Here is a 21,193-nt window from a genome sequence, read left to right as displayed (position 1 = left end):
ACGTGCAGTGAACTTTTGTTTCTAGTGACGCTTTTTTGCCCTTTATCAAGCTGTATTTTCGCATTTGTATAGTCCTTGTACCTTCGCATTTCTAATCTATGAGGGCAAGTCAAATGAAAGCGGGTCAACCCATCCCGCGCAAGAATGGTTCGGTTCATTATCTGCGAAGCATGCGCGTGGCACAGAGGCATCTCTAATTTACAAAAGTGACTGCAGGTTTGAGGATAAAGGTTCTTTAAGGCTCTCGTACACTGGATTGAACATGGTTGTGTGACATAATGGACACTCCAAAAGCTGAACAGCGTGGTGTTGTGAGGTTTTTGACAGCTGAAGGTGTTTCCCAAAGAGAAATTAGTCGCCCTACGGCTGCCATGTACGTTGAATATTGCATTTCATTGGCCACCGTGAAGCTTTGGAGCAAACAGTTCAAAGAAGGACGTGAAAAGTTGCAAAGACGAATGAAAACCGCGCCAAAACCACCATGCAATCGCCCCCAACAAAATTGCAAAGGTTGATGAGCTGATTAGTCAACAACGAAGTAAAAAGCATAGATGAAATGGCAGAGCATGTGAACATCAGTCACAGTTCGGTTCACACCATAATTTATGAATTTCTCAGTTATTGGCTCTTGTGTACGCAATAGATGCCCAAGATTTTGAACCACCGCCAGAAGAGAGAGAGGTTCGACGCTGCCTTGACTCATCTGATTCGGTATGACAATGAGGGTGACAACTTGCTTGCAATTGATACTGGGAACGAACCATGGGGCCACTACTACAAGCCTGAAACATGACGGCAAGGCTTCCAGTGGAAACATTCGAATTCACCACCCCCAAAGAAAGTAATCACCGTCATTTCCGCCGAAAATGGTGTTGACTTTTTTTTTTTTTAATCGTCAAGGGCTTTTACTGATAAAATTTGCTAAACCTAGAGAGATTATCAATCTTTCCTGATATTTTGAAATGGTGGATCGACTGCGTGTCGTAATCAAGAACATACAACATGGAAAATTGATGAATGCGATCATCTTTCTCCACAACAATGCCCGTGCCCACGTCGCTGATGTGGTTAATACAAAACTGGCAAAGTTCAAGTGGGAAACGCTGCTACCTCGGCCATACAGCCCAGACCTGTTGCCTTGCGACTTCCTCATTGAACCAGATTCGTGTCGGATGATGACATGAAAGAGTCAGTTACAGACTTTTTGAAGCAGCAACCTAAGGAGTTTTACGAGACAGGAATCACGCTGCTTGTAGTCAGTGGGACAAATGTCTAAATGCTCAGTGAGAATACTTTTAAATAAAGTACTCGTTTGTCATATATTCGCATTGGCTCACTTTCATTTGACTCACCCTTGTATATTTTGCAGAACTCCTGCTTTTTATATGTGCTCTCTGTTGTGCCTATAATTTTGGTGCAATTACTCACTATACACAACTGGTGACAGCTGCTCCTGAGCAATACATTGGAACAAATGACAGCGTCATTGAGATTTTTCCCTGGCCGTTGTATATATACAAAAATGTAAACAAGGTTCTTGGCTGACAAAGTTTCATTAATACGTTTGTCCTCAACTTGTTCATTTCACAGCTTTTACATTTTTCATATCAGCGGCTTGCACTGCTTTGCTGGTTTTGAACTGATACAGTTCTAAAGTTCGTGTGATATTTTCTTTACTTGTTAAATAGACAAAAAAAACATGTAAGCGTTGATATCAGCTATTTCGGACACAGTTTTGGGGACATAAGAGTGTACTCTTTTATACATATTTTACTTGTCTTGACAGTGCGTAGCATTCAAGAATTCGTTTGCAGCATCTTTCACAATGGCAATGCAGGCAAGCTGCAATGTGAGCCCCCCCCCCCCCTTGAACGAAATTTCTGGCTAAGCCACGGGTGGTCGGTACTGGGTCAACTAGGCTTCGACCGTTTTGGTCTCGAGGAGGTGCTGGCAACATGGCTGATGACCATACCACGGTAGAATATTGCTATTTCTGCCCAACTCGGTGGTCACATTAGCATGCAGTCATGTAGGCAGAGTCGGAATTATTGAATGGTGTTACTTAAGGTGTCTGAAATTTCTGTCGTTCTTATACATGAAGTTTATGGGCCAGTGATGGTATCGCAAAGCAGTCCGAATAAGCGAGCATGTCTAAATTATGGGTGTTTTAATAATCGGTCAGCGTCAGTTGTGAACCAGCCATTTGCTGAGCAGGGGCTGCAACATTAGGAAGAAAAGCAGACCATTGAAAATTACCTAGGTGTTATCTAAAGCAATGCTTGAGCATTACCAGGAGCTCATAAAGACTGGCCAGGCGCTTCTAACTGATGCTCACTCTAGCCTTACTGAAAACATGGCTAAGCTGGCAGCTGTCTATAAAGTAATCAAAAGATGTAAAAGGCAATAACTGAGGAGCTTCACTTACCGTACTTACTCAATTCTAATGCGCCCTCGATTGTAACATGCACTCGTTTTCCGTGACTTAAAAAAGGGGTACGTATGCATCGATTAACACATAGCGTTTCCACTTTTCGTCATGCAAACACGGTGGTACGTCGTCTCCATCGGGCCGCCAGGCAGAACAACAAGCCTCAGAGACCAGAACGGCCTCCAAGTGCCCTGTGCGTTTGTACGTGAAGCCACATCAACATCAACATGATTGCGGCGCCGTGCCAGAGAGCATTGTGCAAGCAAGGACTCGCGTTATTGCTGAAGCTCGAATAAAAAAAAGACGCCGGGTGCTCAGCATAGAAGAAAAATTAGACATTGTTCGTGCTATCGAACGTGACACGAAGAAGTCGGCGCTGGCACGCGACATGAGTCTACTGTTTACTACAGTTTGTGGCATTTGGAATGCAAAGTAGTTGCTCGGCAGCGCTGCTACGACCGCGAAGAGATGTCGGCTACGAGGTTCGACTTTTCGCCATCGTAGCCTCTGTTGTTGCTGAAGTGTCGCTTAGTGACATTGATGAGGACAATACGGGAAGCAACAGCACGGGCGACTCGGGCCCGACTGTGGCAGAAGCTGCGCGTTACATCAGCCTCATGAATGCAATCGTTGCGACGAGAACAGCACCCCGCAATGAAAAAGGCGTTCCGCGACTTCTGCAACGCTACCGCACTCGCGCACAGAGAATATGCAGCGCCAACGAGGAATCTGCCGTGCAAGTGTTTGCCGAGAAGAGGGGGCTGGCTGAAAAGCTGGCTCACAGTCAGTAAGTTTGAGGCCGCTGTCGTCGCTACTAGGCCACCACAGCATCAAACGAAAATGGCACTTTTGTCGTGCGAAGTGAATAAATACTGCATCTCTTTTTCCCCTTTCATCGCACTCTCTCTGAGTTCCGTTTTTCACAGGCAAGTGGACGATCTCATGCTATTTCGGTTAAGCAGTACTACCGTTTAGTACGTACTTTTTCCGAGCTCCGGCCAACTATGTTTTAACAAGGTTTCACTGTATAAACTTTAATACATTCGCTTACTAAATCAATAGGCATGGTGTCACGCTCGCACAAGCAAGCATGAACATGTCTCGCCTAATGACTGCGTAAACTCTATCAAAACGGTGGAGTGGGGAAGTGCAGTAGCAGGAGCGAGCGAATTGACCTTTGTGCAGACTCTTGCTTCAATGCGCACTAAGTGACGAGAACACAGCGCGGTGCCACTAGATGCGTCTCCATCGCAGATCACTTTCAAGATATGGGCCGCGTGGCCGCACCGTACGTAGCAGCCGCCGGAGTAGAAAGCTTCTCTTGTTTGCCCCAGTCCCGCACGCAAGTTTTGGGACTGGCGCAAACAAAAGAAGGGATTTTCATCAGTCTCCGCACACGTGATCACTTTACCTTTAATGCGGCGTCGTGATGAACTCGGCATGTCATTGCAGTCGGCACTTCCATGCTGAAAGAGCAAACGCGAAAAACGGGAAGACCAGGAAGATGAATGATGCACTAACCTAAGCACACATACTACAGCACATGGAGAAAGATACAGCAGCTAGGCTGAAGTGAACTAGACTATTGGGTATAAAGCTAGGCTCGAAGTGCATGTGAGGTGGCCATTTTGAAATGCCGATGGCGATATGGTAACACAAATTTATGGTCGTACTCGATTCTTACGCACAGGCTATTTTTGGACCTGTTTTATTGGAAAAAAGTATGCGTTAGATTAGAGTAAATACAGTAATTTGAAATAAACGAATTAGAGCAGCCTGTGTGAACAAGTTTGTCGTCTTCATTTAAATTTAGGTTCAAATTTAGGCTTCCCATTTTTCTATTTAGAGGCAGAGCAACATTATTTTGCAGCAAACAAATACTTTTTGAAAGGACACTTGTCAATTTTAAGTGTTCGAAAGCGTCTAGGAAATGTCCAGCAGTTGGCATTCATTTGCTACAAAGTGCTATGAAATCATTCTATAGGGTATCCAAACTGCTCCAAAATTAACATTTTGCTGCTTTAAAAATTACTCCAAATCTCAGTTCATCAGTGGCGTGCGCCGCTGCGAATGGCCACCTCTATACATCCTGTTATGTGAGCATGTAGTACTGAGGTAGAGCTCCTACACAGTGGCATTTGAGATGTTGAATGTGCCGTGAAGTATAATTTTGATATAACTAGTGAATGTCTTAATATTTTGCGCGAAATTTTCAAATGTATTTTTGTTCTGTTTGATACAGACAAGAGTTATGTTATCATAGTGTTTCTGTTCTGCCATGACTGTTACCACTGCTGCTTCACCCAGGTATGGGGTTCATCAAGCACTTGGCACCAAACAGTGTCAATAACGGTATAACAGCAATACTATGCTAAAATGCTCTGTCAGTGCCAGCTGGTATTGTTAACAATAGTACAGTGCTAATGCTATGCTAAAATACTCTAATAATTCAAAATATCCAGGTCCAGTATAAGTGAGACATCATTGTGTGCATGTGCATAACAAGCCAAAAAAGGCATGACTAGGAATATCAAAACCAAAAATATTAGAATATGTAGTAAGGTAGACACTGCTATCAAGTTTCTTCTAGCAACATGAATTCACACAGTGGTGTAAGCAGCTGTTTAAGTTGACTCTTGTTACAACGGACCTTGATAAACCGACAAAATATGTTTGTTTTATCAGAAGTTTGTAATATTCGAAACGCCTCACTTCCGAAACTTTCGTCATGATGCCTAACGACTTTATTGCAGAGTGAGTCATGACCGTCCAAAGTAAAAAAAAAAAAAACCAAGACAAAAACAAAGAACTCTGTTTTGCCTGAAAGGCAAAGTAACTATTGTGATAGCAAATTAAGCAAGATAAGCGCGGCAGCAGCAGCGACCAAATTGACCTTTATGCCGTCTCTCGCATTAACACTAACTAAATGATAAAAGCACAATGTATACGAAGCTACAGGCACTGGGCGCACTTCGGCCACATCACAGATCACTTTGAAGATGAGGCCCGCGTGTGCGCTCACTTCGTTCACATTGCAGATCGCTTTCAAGATGCGGTGCCCGCGCGGGCACGCATTTTGTCCACATGGCAGATTGCTTTCAAGATACGGCGGCCGCGCTGTAAGCAGCAGCCTCCGGAATAGAACCCCCTCATGCCTCACGTGTGAAAGAAGACTGTGCATTTCAGCCCACCTTCCTCCCTCGCGCGCGTGATATCGAGCCTTGATCGTCGGCTGACCCTCACAAGTCAGTTGTGAGCCTGTGTCGACATGGCAAAAGTACGTTTTGTACGCCCGATTTTGAAAAAATTGCCACTAATTTTGTCCGCTGTAGCCAATAGTCCGTTGTAGCACGGTCCGCTAAAAGCGAACTTCGTTGCATTAATAAAATAGGTAGAACAAACTAAAGCTGAAGTATGGTCTGTTATATCCGAAAGTCTGTTGTACACAGGTCTGTTGTAACAAGCCTAGACTGTATATGTTTTTTTTTTTTTTTTGGTCCCTACTGAAGTGAGCTTAGTTCCATGTCATTATTATGTCTGTGGTTCACTTCTTTGTCCCCTACCTCTGTAGGGGTCATTTTAAGTATGCTTGATGTCCACATTCTAGTATTTTGTTTACACTTCATTGTGGCATCCACAACATTGCCACTAAATATAAATTATTCTTGCATGATCACCAGCATTCCCTTGTCAATTTTTGGTGTCCTTAGTGCAGCATTTATTGCTATGTTGATGAATGCTGTCCATATTATTTTCAGTTGAAAATACGGCTGAACACTCTTGTTCCTTGTTGCCAGAGCAAGCCAGCTCCCAAACATTGCCATGAATGAAGGCTGGCAACTATCTTTAAAAGCTGTAGGTGCCGACAAACTTAACAATGAGAGCGGTGGCCTTTGTTACGAAATGTTGCACCTTCACATTGCACAGTCATATGTTAACAAAGCATTCCTGAGGAGCATTCTGGCGACTTCCTTCTATAGCTTACTTTCTCTGTGTTATCCGTGCCCTCAAAACATTTCAAGTTTTTTGTTGCAAAATTAAGCTTGGGCATTTCCTCACATGATTGGTCAGAACCATGCTTTCGTCAGCAAAGAACTATTGATAAGTGTTATGGAGGCCATCAACATAAGAAGATACTGAATTACTTTGAGAAGCTCCCCATGAGGAGAAAGACGAGAGTGGCGAAGGTGGTTGCATCCATGGACAATGTAGAAAGTTTTATAGTTGTCAACTCCACAGAAAGTCGCCAGACAACAATTATGCCATTTTTCAAATAAATTAATTTTTGCGGGCCATTATTTTGTAGCGATACCTTCCGCTTGATTCTATGCAAGTCTTATCATCCACTGCCCATGGCTGGCTGATCCCATTGATAATGCAGGTGGAGCACTGTTCTCACCACTGAGAAGTATCAGTAGGTATTAGCATTGGTAAAGGCATCACTACAGTATCGTTGCCCATGTGAGGCATTGTTTACATGTCGCACTGTTCAGTGTTGTGTGCATGCACTTGATTGGTGAGTGGGCGGGCATGAGTTTTGCTGAGCTACGACATGACTGGCACACTGTTGCACAGCTAGTATCGCTAGGATCGACTACATAGCACTGAGTGGCCGACTTCAGTGATGATAGCGGAGCAGTGGCTTGCCAGTCATGTTGGACAGCATCCTTGACACAGTGCCTGAAAGGTGCTGTTGCCAGTCAACACCAACTGGTCAGTTGTTACACAAAATGTTGCAAATGTGATTGATCTCCAAAAGTGGATGACTGAAAATACAGTTCACTGCTGTTAATTGAACTCTGACAGGACCGACGAAATTGATCGGATTATTCAACGAGTCCAATTAAACAAGATGCAGAAAGAACGTATAAACACCTTTGATTCATTTGGTAGTACCTTCCTTATTCATATTTACCCCCAAATCAAAAGCATGCCTACTTTCTATCTGTCCAAAGCAGAAAACTAACGTATAAATAGCATTACAGCCTTTAAACAAGGTAGAAATCTAACACGCACCAAATTTTTTAAAATAAAAATTGCCAGTGGTCTCGTAATCACATGTTATGGGAATGTCAGCACTTAACGAGTCGGGCAGTGCTGACCCCTCCGTCTCTTCCACCGCCAGCCTCCGCTCGTGCTGGAAGACCGCACTGCTCAGCTCGAACCTGACAGCACAGCTCTGGGACGTCCAGCGAGCCGAGGAAGCCGCTTCGAGACAAGGTCTCGGAACTGCGTCTGTGGCGGGTGCCCAGACCCACTAAAAAGACGCCGGACTCAAATCTTATTGATTTGAAAACAGTTTACGCTCTCTCACATGCATTGCACAACAGCGGCCGGTTTCCTAAAGTGAGCTTCGCCTCTCGGTTTTTGAAGTCAGCTTCACCGTATTACAAAAGTGTTCTGCGGTAAAGCATACGAACGTCGCGAAGATGGTTTTGGTATCGTCGATTGTAACGTGGAGGCAACTTTCGGCCGAACTTTCCTTAAAAAAGAAAAAAGTGCATATTAGAGTAAAGTTAATGTTGTAATCGGACATTGTGAGGTACCATTATTGCTTGAAAATCTTCCTAATCCAGGCCGAAAACTAGCGTTTTTAGCAGGAGATGATGTGTGTTCAACACATTCACTGTCCCCTAAGCGCCGCCGAGACAGACGCTGCCACTAAAGAGGTCACTACAGCGGTCAGGCGCGTGCTTGCTGAGTGGTCAAGTTCGACTTATCAGGTGAAGGCCAATTTTAGGATTGAAGTAAAGTTTGGGCTCGTAGAAATGTATGGATGTCGCCAGGACCTTTGGCCGGTATCGAATTAACCGAAAAATTTAATCAACCAGAGTTGAATTAATGAAAGTCAGCTGTACCACACTTACTGGGTGGCTTGCAATGCCAACACGCCATGTCACACTCGCACTTCTCTCATGTAGGCTAGCGCAGTCTTTTTTTTTTCTTGATATCAATGTGTAGCTTTATAACAAATATTGTATATAACAAAGTAATTTTAGTGGCAGCTCTGACATCGGAATAACTAGGTTCGACTTTATAAGGCACTTATGCAGAAGTATGTGCAGATTGCCATTTCTTGGTTTTTTATTTCAGTCTAGTTACTTTAATTAGTCAATATTAAAGAACCATAATGTGCTATTATAAAAGGAGGCTTACATACATTTTTTTAAAATTTCGCCGATGATTACGATCTTCCCTAATGCAAATTTTGAGCGCAGTGTTTAGGTGTTTTGAATTCGCAATATGTTGTGCCAAAGAATGTTATTCTGAATGACAGGGTGCTCTGACAGGCAGCTCATTTAACAGCAGTGGCAGACGAAGCATTTTCACTGGTTGCATTGCTCATTGTTCAGAACAAAAGCATAAAGATGGGAACAGGTGGCTCCCACAGAGTGCATTCACTAGCGGCGGTGTTGCTGCAGGTGAAGTAGTGCATGCCCAGTGGGCCTGAAGCCCACACCGGCACTTTGTTTCAGCACTGGTCGCACGCCTGGTCGTTGCCGACCCTCCGCTTACCTACTCACCCTTTCACCATACCCTCTTCCGCTTTCCATCTCATGGTTCTGCTGCACCCACCTCTCCACTTTTCTCCTTGCGCTGCTTCGCTCTCGACAGCTTTTTCATCCCCCGCTGCGCACTGCGTTCACTTTCATCTTTCGCTGTGCTCGTTCGCTCGGTTACAAGTGACGCCGACTCTCGCCGCAGAAACGGGCGCCTAAGAGCTGCACTCTAAAACATTTTCTCCCATTGTTAGAATGGCAGCATGAAATTTTTGCTGAATTACATTCTTTGGCCATTCTCTAGTGCATGCAGAGCATTAAAACATTATTGCACACCCAGTAAGTTACCACAAGCCTATGAAAGCCAGCTTAGTTTTTCATTGTTGATGATGTTTATGTATTTGAGCAAATGGGGTGTTATTTCCATTTTTGTGGCATCTTATTTTCATGTGGGTGCTTTGTCTGTTAAGGTGTAGCTGGTTGTAACTGGAAAGGAAGTGCATGCATTGTCTGCTCATTGGTACACATTGTGCCATTGCATGTGTGGCGCATATCGGGCAGGAAATTGTTCATCAGTGCATGTTTTGCGCACCTGGTGATCGCATCTTGGAATTTCATGCACCACTGCTGCTGCTCACATTGACATTCTATGGTATGGATAGGCATGGTTGTATAGGCTTTTTGTCTTGCATGTGTCTAGGATTCGAGAGTGGAAGAGATTGCCTTCTGGCGAGTTGCTTCATATTGCTAAGCCTTTGGCATGCTTGTGGTATATAAAAGGGGTTCAGCCTTTGCTTGACCTGGCCTCAGTCAAGTCATTGGCCCTCTATTCTCCTGCGTGATTTTTTTACTGCATTGCATCGGTGGTCAGCTGACTAAAGAGACAACTGCATGATTTACATTTTATTAAGCATTCTACTTCAACATTAACTCTTGTTATTTTCTTCTGCTGTGCCACATGCTAGCTAATGTGTAACTGTTGTAGTTTTGTCGCCAGCTATTGTTGGACCTCTTTCATTATTTACTGAGTGCACACTTTTAATCTCCTTTTGAAGCTTTTGCGCTGTCTTCTGCCTGGTGTGTGTGCGTTTTTTTTCCTATTTTTCTTTTCTGGTCTGCTTGTTTTTTGAGCTACTACAACCTGTTGAGTATTTCTATCAACTTGGAAATTCAGCCTCCCAGCTTTGCATGTCCCATCTTGCAAAATTGCCATTGTTGCTCAAGCTTGTGTATTATTTTTGAAAAAGAAAATGTTCAAAGAAATGCAAGAGGCTTACCTATTCACAGAACATTCTTTGGTAACTATATTTTAGCCCAATTTTGTAAATAGAAAGACCCATAAGATATAAAATGGGATTAGAATCCACACACTGCCACACAGTTTTCTGTTTTATGAGAATTACAAAACTCTTGTGAATGGGCAGGCACATTCAACCCACTCACTAGCTGAAAACTGCTGTTCACAGCAATGTCATTGTAAATGCACAGCTTATGTGACTTTCCCATATCTCCTTTTGTTTGTATGTTGTAACCATTTTTAATAAAAATATTTGTTCCTTTTAGCTTCTGAACGTTCACTAAGATGTGTCTCATTGAAGTCCTGTTGTTCTGTTAAAATAAATATGGCTAGCTCTTTAAAACTGCCCTCTCCAAGTTTGTCAGTCCGTGCAACTGACATGCAGCTTATGCCCAGTTTGTTTTGAAACATTTCAATCGTCACTTTATGTCTGAGATCAGCATTTGTTTTATTTGCTTCTTCCGGAATTCTTTGAAGGAAGTGATCCAACACTGTTATTCAGTATTCAACATTAGTGAGCTTGTGCATTGTGGAGCATGGGGACCTTTGAAACGTATCAGCGTGACTTTCAGAGCTTAGTTGTTTTTGACCCGAGCTTCCTAATCAGCCCCTAACGTCTGTGAACATGCTTTTGTAACTTCAGATCAGCTCTTTGTTTTTTCAAGTAATTTTGGCTGTGAAGAATTTTCTGTAGTAACACCTCAATCAAAACCTCTGTAGGCTGTTGCTGCTCCAGTGCAACTTTCCATTGAAAAAGACATGCAAGGCAAACACCTGAATGCATCCATGTAAGCCTCATTGAGGTCTTGTCATGACATTTGTTAGAGCAATACTTGTAGCTGAATATAGATGACTTGCACTGATGTCATTCTGGCAGCCATGTTGATAAGCCATAAGCACAACTTTACTCGGTGCCTTGTCTGATCTCATTATTTCAAAGAGCCCAGCAGAAGATTAGTAGTGCATCGACATTGCACTTATGATGTCGTGCAGGCTGTCAGTTGCTCTTCGTAAAAATTCTGGTGCATTTAAAATTCCCTTTTGTTTTTTGTGATTGCCATGCAGTAATTTGTAGTTTGTTTTGTTCAGGTGGCAGTGACATGCATCTGCCTGTTCATCATCTTGCCATTGACACTGGTTGGTACAGTGTTGGGACGTAATCTGGCTGGGCAGCCCAACTACCCATGTCGCATCAATGCTGTGCCACGGCCAATCCCAGAGAAGAAGTGGTTTATGGAGCCTTCCGTCATTGTTGTTTTGGGAGGCATCCTACCATTTGGTTCAATCTTCATTGAGATGTGAGTTTCCATAGCATGCAGTTTTGTTTTTTTTTTCACCTAAGGAAAGTGCTTTTGTCTAAGTTGCTTTGGATCACTTTGCACATCCCTTGTTTTGATAGTGCTTGCTGTTGGATTCATTCATACTCAACATCCAGGCATATTAGAAAAACATTCATGTGCTTGACAATTTATTTTATTTTATTCATTATTTTTTGTGCCTGCATGTGTGTGTGTGTGTGTGTGTTAGAATTGCATGATTTGAATTCACTGATGGGTCAGGATGAACAGGAAGGATTGATGGTGCAACATGCTTTCATGAGAACAAACTGAGAGCTGATTGTTCTCAATGAGAGTTAAGGAAGTGTGGGCAGCATGTCAGAGCATATGCTCACTCTATCACAAGGTGTAGAGCTGCTTGAACAAACAGGACCTGCATGTACCCACCGTGGTGATCAGTGACTCTAGCATTCCACTGCTTAGCATTGCAGTTCACTTTTTGGCTATCGAGGCCAAGTTGAGCAATATTGGTACAGATCAATGCAATTTTGGCTTGAAAGTCATGCTGCTTTGTACACAAGCATGCACGACGTGTTGTGGCACAATGATCCACAGGTGCAGGTTTTTACAGGCCAGTATGTTGCACAGCAAATGTCAAAAAGATACTCCAGGGCACTGCACCCTGCATCTTTGCAAGGCAGTGCATACTAGGTTTTGGCAACATTGTTAATAAGTCGTCATAAGAAATCATCAGAAAGTGGCACAGGCACTGCATAGATATGTCTCTGCACAAGGAAAAAACATGAGTCATTGCATTGGCAAGTGCACATTTCTTTGGTGCTTACAACATCTGTTGCCTTGACTAACCGCAAACACTCCTGCTTGAAGAAAGCTGCTTTAGACTATGTTCATGTGCATTATGAATACACCCAAGTCATACTTTCATGTCCAATATAAGGTGCTTCATATCTAGTTTCATTACATATACATCGGGTTGTTCGTTTTTGGGTTTTATATATTTTCTTAAAATCAGGGAGTAAAAATCGGGTGCTATTATTAAAACTGATAATCGGGGAGAAATCGGGTTTTTTGTGAAACCATTCCGAAATACGGGTTTTTTTCGGGTTAAATCTGCAGATGTACTAATACACTCAGATGTACTAATACACTCAGTTTATTTTATCAGAAGGTATCACGGGCTTCTTAACTCTAACGCATTAACATTGGTGTTTGTTTCAAGCTGGTTACGAGGGGGACATCGGGGTTTTCTAGCAAATACTCTCCGAAATTTGGCGTTTGTTTGGAACTGAATCAGTAATGATGACAGTAAAGAGCATTGATAATGTCTAAGAAATGAAACATTTTATTCACGAAAAGCTGATCATCGATTTTTTTTACACACCCTTGTTTACATACATTACCATCTGTATGTGCTACATGTCGGTCTCCATTCAAGACCTATCTGGTCGTTGAACATATCTCAGCTTGGAGAAAGTTCTCTCGATGTCACAGCTTCCATTAGCTAGGCACAACAATGTCAGTGCAGCATTTGCCAGCCTGGGGTAGCGAGTGGCATAGTCATGCCAATGAGTTCGACAGCTGTGTTTGTGGGGCTTGCTTCCAGCAAGTACTGGTTGAACTCGTGAAGTGAATCTACATCGTCCGTTGCGGACGTGAACAGAGATCAGTAGTCATCAAATGACTGCACCAACAGATGCTCCTGAAATGGATCCAGGATGGCTTCCGTTTTCGTCTTTGTCTGAGATATTCCGTTCAACAGGGCAGTGCCATTTTGTGGTGAGTTTCGTGCAGAACTCTTCACAACATGTTTTTACTAATGTGGCGCTGCTCTTGTGTAACATGGACAAAACAGGTCTGGCCTGATCACTTTTACCGATTATTGTTGAAAGCTCGCTGACAGTCTGCTGAAGCTTGACGTTTACCAGGTGATCAAAGCTGGGCATCAGAAGTTTTCCGCTTTCAAGCGTTTTCTGGGTGTCTAACGGGGGGCTGAGTGTGTCTCTCATCGGGATTGCCTTCGCATTCACAACTTCTTTTTCAGAAAGTATCACTCGAATAGCTTCCGCTCTGCTGTTATCATGCGAGCTTTTAGCAAGTTCCATTAATGAGTTGCACATTTCTCTGACAATCACAAGCGCTTTGTAGAAGCTTTGCCATCTGTTCGGGACAACAGGAGGTCGCTTCTTAACATCAGGTCCAAAGAGGCCATTAGAAGCACAAATTTCGGTGCACTTTTGGTAGAGCTTGTTAGCGCTCTTAAATAACGCTCCAAACTTGATGACTACGGATCGAACTGTTTACATGCATGGCAAAGAAATGACATGGTCAACACTCACATGAATTACATGTGCTAAAGCTTGCACATGCAAGATTTGGATCCCTTCAGCTTGACAGATTTCTCTTACCATTTTTTGCATGTACTCCAGTGAGTCTGGCTACAGCCACAATGTCCTTCCACGTCTTGCCTACAGTCAGGAGAGCCTTGCTGACTACGCTAACCACCGTGTAGCTCCTCGAAGCATTTACTCTGTCGATGTCTACCAAAACGCGCAGCTTCGTCACGTTTTTTTTTTTTTGGCTATAGTTACACAGGAGAGTGTTGATGGTAGGCACTCCAGTGATGTCTGGGGATTTGTCGAACTTTGACACTCACTTTCACATCTCGCATATCATTGCGGATTTTCACCATGTCCTTGTCAAAAGCTTCTTTCATGTATTTCAGCCGAAGTCTTTGTCCTGTTGACATGGTCTTTGCGGCCTTGCAGTATTTGCATACGAAGTCCCCCGGAGGTCTGTCCGCCTGGTGCATGCTGATTCCACTGTACGCTAGGGCACGAACGAAGTCATAGACTATGCCGCCTGCTTCAGTTTCTTTTGCACATTGTCTACAGGACATCAAAGAGCGTCTGCTGAGTTGTCCCCGCCGTCTCAGCTTCCTGGGTCGACATTTTGAACTTCTTATGACAAGATCACGCTAGATGCTCGCAAATTCGGTCGTAGAGCTTGTTCACTGGATTGGTGACCATCTCGGGGTTGCAATATTTGCACACTAACACGTGGGTGCCTTCACTCTCTTTCGATGCAATCTGGAGATCTTCATGCTCTTTACACCAGTCGTACAGTGTTATTCGTTTTCTTCCTGTCTCCACGCTGAATTTTCCCGTGCCGCATACTGGAGCCTTATGTTCGCGACGGTGGCTTTGCGCTCACCAGTCCCCCTTGTAATGGGAAGTGAGGATGGCAATCATGCGTCTCATTGGTCAGAGTTTGCACTCTAAACCAATCAGATGCATGATTCACTTCATTGCCAGTTCCTTCTCTCCAGGGCTTCTTCCTGGCTTCTTTCCCTTTTTTTGTGGGCAGTCAAAAGGGGATATCACAAGCTGCGTGAAGCGCGGGGGATGCAGAACGCTACATGGGCTCTCAACAAGGTCGACCAATGAGCACGTCCGACTCACCATAATGGAGGCTGGCTGAAGAAAAGTGATAATAGGCGTTGGGGCCCTTGCTGGTAAAAAACCTGTGCACGAAACAACATACCCGAGACTAATCTGCAGTAGGCGAAGTGCCGTTTTCTTTCTCTTTTTTTTTTTTTGGTCCTAAATTTGTTACTCCCTGACTGGCAGCCAAGTGCTCGCAACATGGTCAGCCTCAAACGTGTTTGCCACTTTCCTTTGCCAGTCTTTTATGTTTTTTTTTGTGTGTGTGTGTGTGCACATACAAACTCACGCCAACCTTTCGAGAAGGCAGGGATAAAAAAGTGCTGCGGTAGAAAACAATATCTACTCTCCAAGCAGCTGGGTGAGAATGCGCCCATTTGTTTATACTGGGCGGGGTGCCCGGAGAGAACGGTGGACTGTCAGCGCATGATTGTGCAGATCGCTACTGGGAAGGTCCATTCAAGGGAACTTGATTCTCCTGAAACATCGAACAACCCTACATGTACATGAACTGTGGTTTTGTTGAATAAAGGTAGATAAAGATGTCGCATTTAAATATGTGTGTGTGTTTTTCTGCTACATGTGGCTGCATAGAGATCACTCAGAATTGTCCATGCAGTGCAGTTTCACATGTGCAATCACTGATAGTTCAGCATGTTGCAGTGGGATCAATTGCAATAAGTGTGCAGACTTTCACCACTGAAACCTTCGAAATACGATGGTGACACGTATACTTATCTTTATCGGGCGACCACGTTTGGCCGCCTAACAAATGTTATCGTGCAGCGCAGGACATGCCTGCATGTAAAAGAAGTTTTCTGGAATGTTATCGATGGTTCCCTCCACTGTCTTTCACCGCAACTTGTGTAATCTGATTGCATGTATGCGCAACGCGAATAGTGTAGAACTTTGTGGAAGGCACGCGGGTCCCATCGGTTAATCTGGAACATAGACGACGCATTGGATCGGCTCTGCAATGCTAAATACTTCTCATCGATGGACCTCAAGTCTGGCTACTGGCAAATAGAAGTCGACGAAAGGGATTGCGAAAAGACCGCCTTCATCACGCCAGACTGCCTCTACGAGTTCAAGGTTATGCCATTCGGTCTGTGCTCGGCGCCTGCAACGTTCAAGCGCGTCATGGACACGGTATTAGCAGGATTGAAGTGGCAGACCTGTCTCGTTTACTTGGAAGACATCGTCGTCTTCGCCGGAAATTTCGACGATCACCTCAAGCGGCTTGCGACAGTACTAGAAGCCATCAAGTCGTCAGGGCTTACTCTGAAGCTGGAAAAACGCCACTTCGCTTACGATGAGCTTCTGTTCCTAGGCCACGTAATCAGCAAATCTGGTGTCTGTCCAGACCCGCAAAAGACAGCTGCAATCGCACAGTTCCGGCAACCCATCAACAAGAAGGCAGTGCGTAGATTCCTTGGCATGTGTGCCTACTATAGGCGCTTTGTCGAGGACTTTTCACGCATCGCTGAGCCGTTGACAGGTCTAACTAAATGTGATGTTGAGTTCAAGTGGGAAACGCCGCAGGCCGACGCATTTGAAGAACTCAAACGATGCATGCAGTCGCCGCCGGTACTTGCACACTTCGACGAGTACGCCGATACAGAAGTCCATACTGACGCCAGTAGCCTAGGCCTCGGTGCCGTTCTAGTCCAGAGGAGAAACGGAGTCGAACAGGTGATAGCTTACGCTAGCCAGTCGCTGTCAAAAGCGGCAGGCAACTATTCTACAACCGAAAAGGAATGCCTCGCCATCGTTTGGGCTACAGCTAAATTTCGCCCTTATTTTTATGGCAGGCCATTCAAAGTCGTCAGTGACCATCACGCGTTGTGTTGGCTAGCGAATATAAAGGATCCTTCAGGACGGCTAGCGCGGTGGAGCCTCAGACTACAAGAATACGACATCACTGTCACCTACAAGTCCGGACGAAAACACTCCGATGCCGATTGCCTATCACGCGCCCCCATTGACCCGCCGCCGCAAGACGACGAGAATGACGACGCCTTCCTTGGAATGATAAGCGCGGAAGACTTGCTGCACAGCAACGGGCAAACGTGGAGCTAAAAGGCCTCGTCATATATTTGGAAGGGCACACCGACGTTGTCCCCAGGGCATTTAAGCGCGGATTATCTTCCTTCACGCTTCAAAACAATCTACTCGTGAAGAAGAACTTCTCACCAGTCCGCGCCAACTACCTTCTTGTTGTCCCGTCAGGACTTCGTCCAAAAGTATTGCACGCCCTACATGACGATCCGACCGCTAGACACCTCGGATTTTCCCGGACACTATTGAGGATACAAGAAAAGTATTATTGGCCACACCTGACCGCCGACGTCGCCCGTTATGTCAGAACATGCCGAGACTGTCAGCGACGCAAGACACCGCCGACAAGGCCAGCCGGATTACTACAGCCAATCGAGCCTCCTTGCCGACCATTCCAGCAGATCGGGATGGACTTGCTGGGACCCTTTCCGATGTCAACAACCGGAAATAAGTGGATCATCGTGGCGACGGACTACCTCACCCGCTTCGCTGAAACTAAAGCACTGCCGAAAGGTAGCACAGCCGAAGTGGCGAAATTCTTTGTCGAAAACATCCTGCTGCGACATGGCGCCCCAGAAGTCCTCATCACCGACAGAGGAACGGCCTTTACAGCGGAGCTCACTCAAGCCATTCTGAACTATAGTCAGACAAGGCACAGGAGGACAACGGCCTGCCACCCGCAGACGAATGGCCTCACGGAGCGGCTGAATAAGACCCTCGCTGACATGCTAGCGATGTACGTCGACGTCGAACACAAGGCGTGGGATGCCGTCCTGCCGTACGTAACATTCGCTTACAACACGGTGGTGCAAGAAACAACACAGATCACGCCGTTCAAGTTGGTTTACGGCAGGAACCCAACGACGACGCTCGATGCCATGTTGCCGCACGTCACTGGTGAGGAGAATCTTCGCGTCGCTACCTATCTCCAGCGCGCCGAAGAAGCCCGACAACTCGCCCGCCTACGGATCAAAAACCAGCAGCGTACCGACAGCCGACACTACAACCTCCGACGACGCTTCGTCGAGTACCAGCCCGGCGACCGTGTTTGGGTATGGACCCCGATACGCCGACGAGGACTGAGTGAGAAACTCCTGCGACGCTATTTCGGACCCTACAAGGTCATCCGACGTATTGGCGCACTGGACTATGAGGTCGTGCCAGACGGCATTTCGCTATCACAGCGGCGCCGCTCACGACCTGAAATAGTCCACGTTGTGAAACTCAAGCCGTACTACCAGCGTTAATGAACATTGGAATTTGTTTCTTTCCGTTGTTTTGTTACTTATGTTTAATAAGTGTCCTTTTATGTTTTGCTCTCTTATATTTGTAGCATCAGGACGATGGTTCTTAAGAGGGGGGTAATGACACGTATACTTATCTTTATCGGGCGACCACGTTTGGCCGCCTAACAAATGTTATCGTGCAGCGCAGGACGTGCTTGCATGTAAAAGAAGTTTTCTGGAATGTTATCGATGGTTCCCTCCACTGTCTTTCACTGCAACTTGTGTAATCTGATTGCATGTATGCGCGACGCGAATAGTGTAGAACTTTGTGGAAGGCACGCGGGTCCCATCGGTTAATCTGGAACATTCCACGACTGAGCTATAAAAGCCGACGCGCTTGACCCGCTGATCAGATTTTCGACGATCGCCGACCATGTTCGCCGCTATCGTTGTGCTATAAGTGTAGCCTGTTTTGTGGGCACAGGTTCGCCCAATAAAAGTTAGTTTTGTCTTTCACAGTATTGCTACTGTGTTCTTAACGTCACCACCACGTGACAATAGTATTGACGATAGTATTGTCACAGGATATTGTCGTAGAGGAGGTAAACTCGTAAATAAATGTTACATCAACATATTTTGGACAGTGTTATCTATATATATCAAGCTGTTTTTCCATTATTTTAAATTTTATATGCTCAAACCTTGATGTAATGAAGTCGCACTTGCTGCAAAAAACTTTGTTAAATCACAAATTTTGTCAGTTGAGGTTTTAAAGCTTCAGCAGTAAAAATAGGTTCACAAATTTCTAGAACATTCCTCGTAGATGGTATCTTGTCAGTAAGCACTTATGAACAAATTATCAAAAAAAGGTCATGTGCGATGCAGATTGCACCGAGAGCAATGCATCTGTGTGGCTCATGGCAGCCAAGATATGCGTGTGACGCGTCGCCGTAAAGCTTGAAAGCCATGATTGACCACACTTGGTGCCTCCAACTATTATCAGATGGCAGCCGTAAATTATAAACAAAAGTGTAAAAAGATACAAATATTCGTCCTCCTTCAGGAAAAAGAAAAGTCGCAGTTTTGCCAGGAAGGTGAAGCATTGGAGATAGTAAAGAGAAAACTAGCGAAGCAAGGTTCCTAGTTTTATCAGCTGTATAACTTGCAGGGAACATCCACTTACTAATTAAATTAACAAGCATGGGCACATTCACTCAAGGGCAAACATGAACAGATCTCGCTTGATCTCCACAGACATTTGCTGTCACAACAATGGCATGATGAAGAGTGCCGGCAGCAAAGAGTGAACGCTTCATGCTGTCTCTCACTTCACTGTATCTCGGAAACTTGAGATAACATGACGTCCAGCAGTAGGCACACGGGGACACAGCACGCATCAAGGCACCAGCCATCTCGGCTCTTGCCGTAGATTATCTCTATGCAGTTGCACGTGGCCTGCATATTCGCTCAACCGTGTGGATTGCCATATGCAGCCAAGGCCAGGCTAGAGGAGGAGATGTGCACGCTAACGCTAACGAAACAGAAACGGTAACAGAAAAAAGAAATACTGTTTGCAAAGAAAATTATGTGCAATGAAAAGATATAAAGATAACATACTGAATCAGCACAAAAAATTTACATCTAGAGCTGGCAGGGAAAGAAACAGCAGTCACAAAGAAGTGCATCCAACAGGGGCATACAATTATTGCACGCTCAAGCAGCAACATTTTACATAAGTGAAAAAGATCACCTGTAGCTGAGTGAAATAGGTTCTTAAAGGGACACTAAAGGTTACCAGAAACTCAAGTTAAAGTGGTAGAGCAATGTTCTAGAACGTCTAAGGCGTCAATATAATCGCGAACAGAGCTTTAGTAACCGAGAAATTGAGGTAAATGCACGACACGATTTGAGACCCGCCAGTGACATTCCGGTACTAGCCCGATGACGAAAGCACTCCTCATAATTTGTGTTACTAATACTCAACTACTTGTATTAAAAATATCATTTCATTCGATTATAAAACGGAAAAAAATGCTACTTGTCTACGTCTATTCGATTCTAAAAAAAAATAACATTTTGACGTTACCCTTCAGTAATATGCGTGTTCGAAAGGTTTCGTTTTCGCTCGACTCTGCGCGCTCGACTCTGCGCTGCGCACGCTTTGGAGTTTCAGTAGTTTGGTTATCGCGTCGTGCTGTGAGGGTTCTGCTGGCCCGTGAAGCTTTCATTTGGAACAGGCAGCTAGAATGCCACGTCCATGTGATGTCGTGGGAAGCCCTCGTTGCTTTCCCACTCCACAGAGCCGGTGTCGAGGCCGCCGTCGTAGTACGCAACGACGCCGGCAGCGCGAGCCCTCAGCAGCAGGTCGCGCTCGTCAGTGCTCAAATCGCTGAAGTTGAGCCCACCATCGTGAGCCAATCTGTCGGTGTCTGGGTCCATTGCGACGAGCGTCGAAGTTTGCGTCATAGAATGAAGTACCAGCGTATGGGCGTCTTGCGCTGGGGTTTGAGGTATAGTAGTGGCGCCTGGTGGCGGTGCGGGAAACGTTATCTGGGTAGTACCGGCTTGGGTAGTATTGAGCCTTGGCTTTGGCGAAGCACGTTTCTAGCCCGATTTTTTGCGTCGATTCGCACTTTTTGCTACCCTGTTGCGAGTGCGAAAAGGCTCGTCACTTATTACAGACCACGCCGACCACGCTGCAAGCTAGCCGCAGCTTATAGTTTAACGAAAACGAACTCTCCGTGAGACGTAATGCTGGAAGCAGAAATAATCGGCGACGCCGATCTGGAGAGACCTAGCTCAGCCTCGAAAAAGCGTCACCGTCATTACTTCTGCGTCGTGGGCTGCCATGAACAAGAAGGCCTGAATCCCAACATCAGATTCTACCGTTTTCCTTCAAGGCCTCACGAAGCAGAGCGTCGGGCGCGCTGCATAGCTGCAGTTCGT

At 45.0% G+C, this 21,193-nt stretch overlaps 1 protein-coding gene across 2 annotated transcripts in view; it reads left to right on the top strand.

Moving 5' to 3' along the window:
- TM9SF3 (transmembrane 9 superfamily protein member 3) overlaps positions 1 to 21,193 on the top strand; it is a 114,715-nt gene that overhangs the window by 75,765 nt on the left and 17,757 nt on the right. For both annotated transcript variants that reach the window (XM_070524416.1, XM_070524417.1), the window contains exon 10: positions 11,315 to 11,523. In XM_070524416.1, coding sequence (XP_070380517.1) covers positions 11,315 to 11,523 — 209 coding nt within the window. The remainder of the gene's footprint in view (positions 1 to 11,314; positions 11,524 to 21,193) is intronic.

The sequence above is a fragment of the Dermacentor albipictus genome, chromosome 1 (assembly GCF_038994185.2).
Source record: "Dermacentor albipictus isolate Rhodes 1998 colony chromosome 1, USDA_Dalb.pri_finalv2, whole genome shotgun sequence".
Taxonomy (NCBI): Eukaryota; Metazoa; Arthropoda; class Arachnida; order Ixodida; family Ixodidae; genus Dermacentor; species Dermacentor albipictus.
This window is presented reverse-complemented; position numbering and strand designations above follow the sequence as displayed.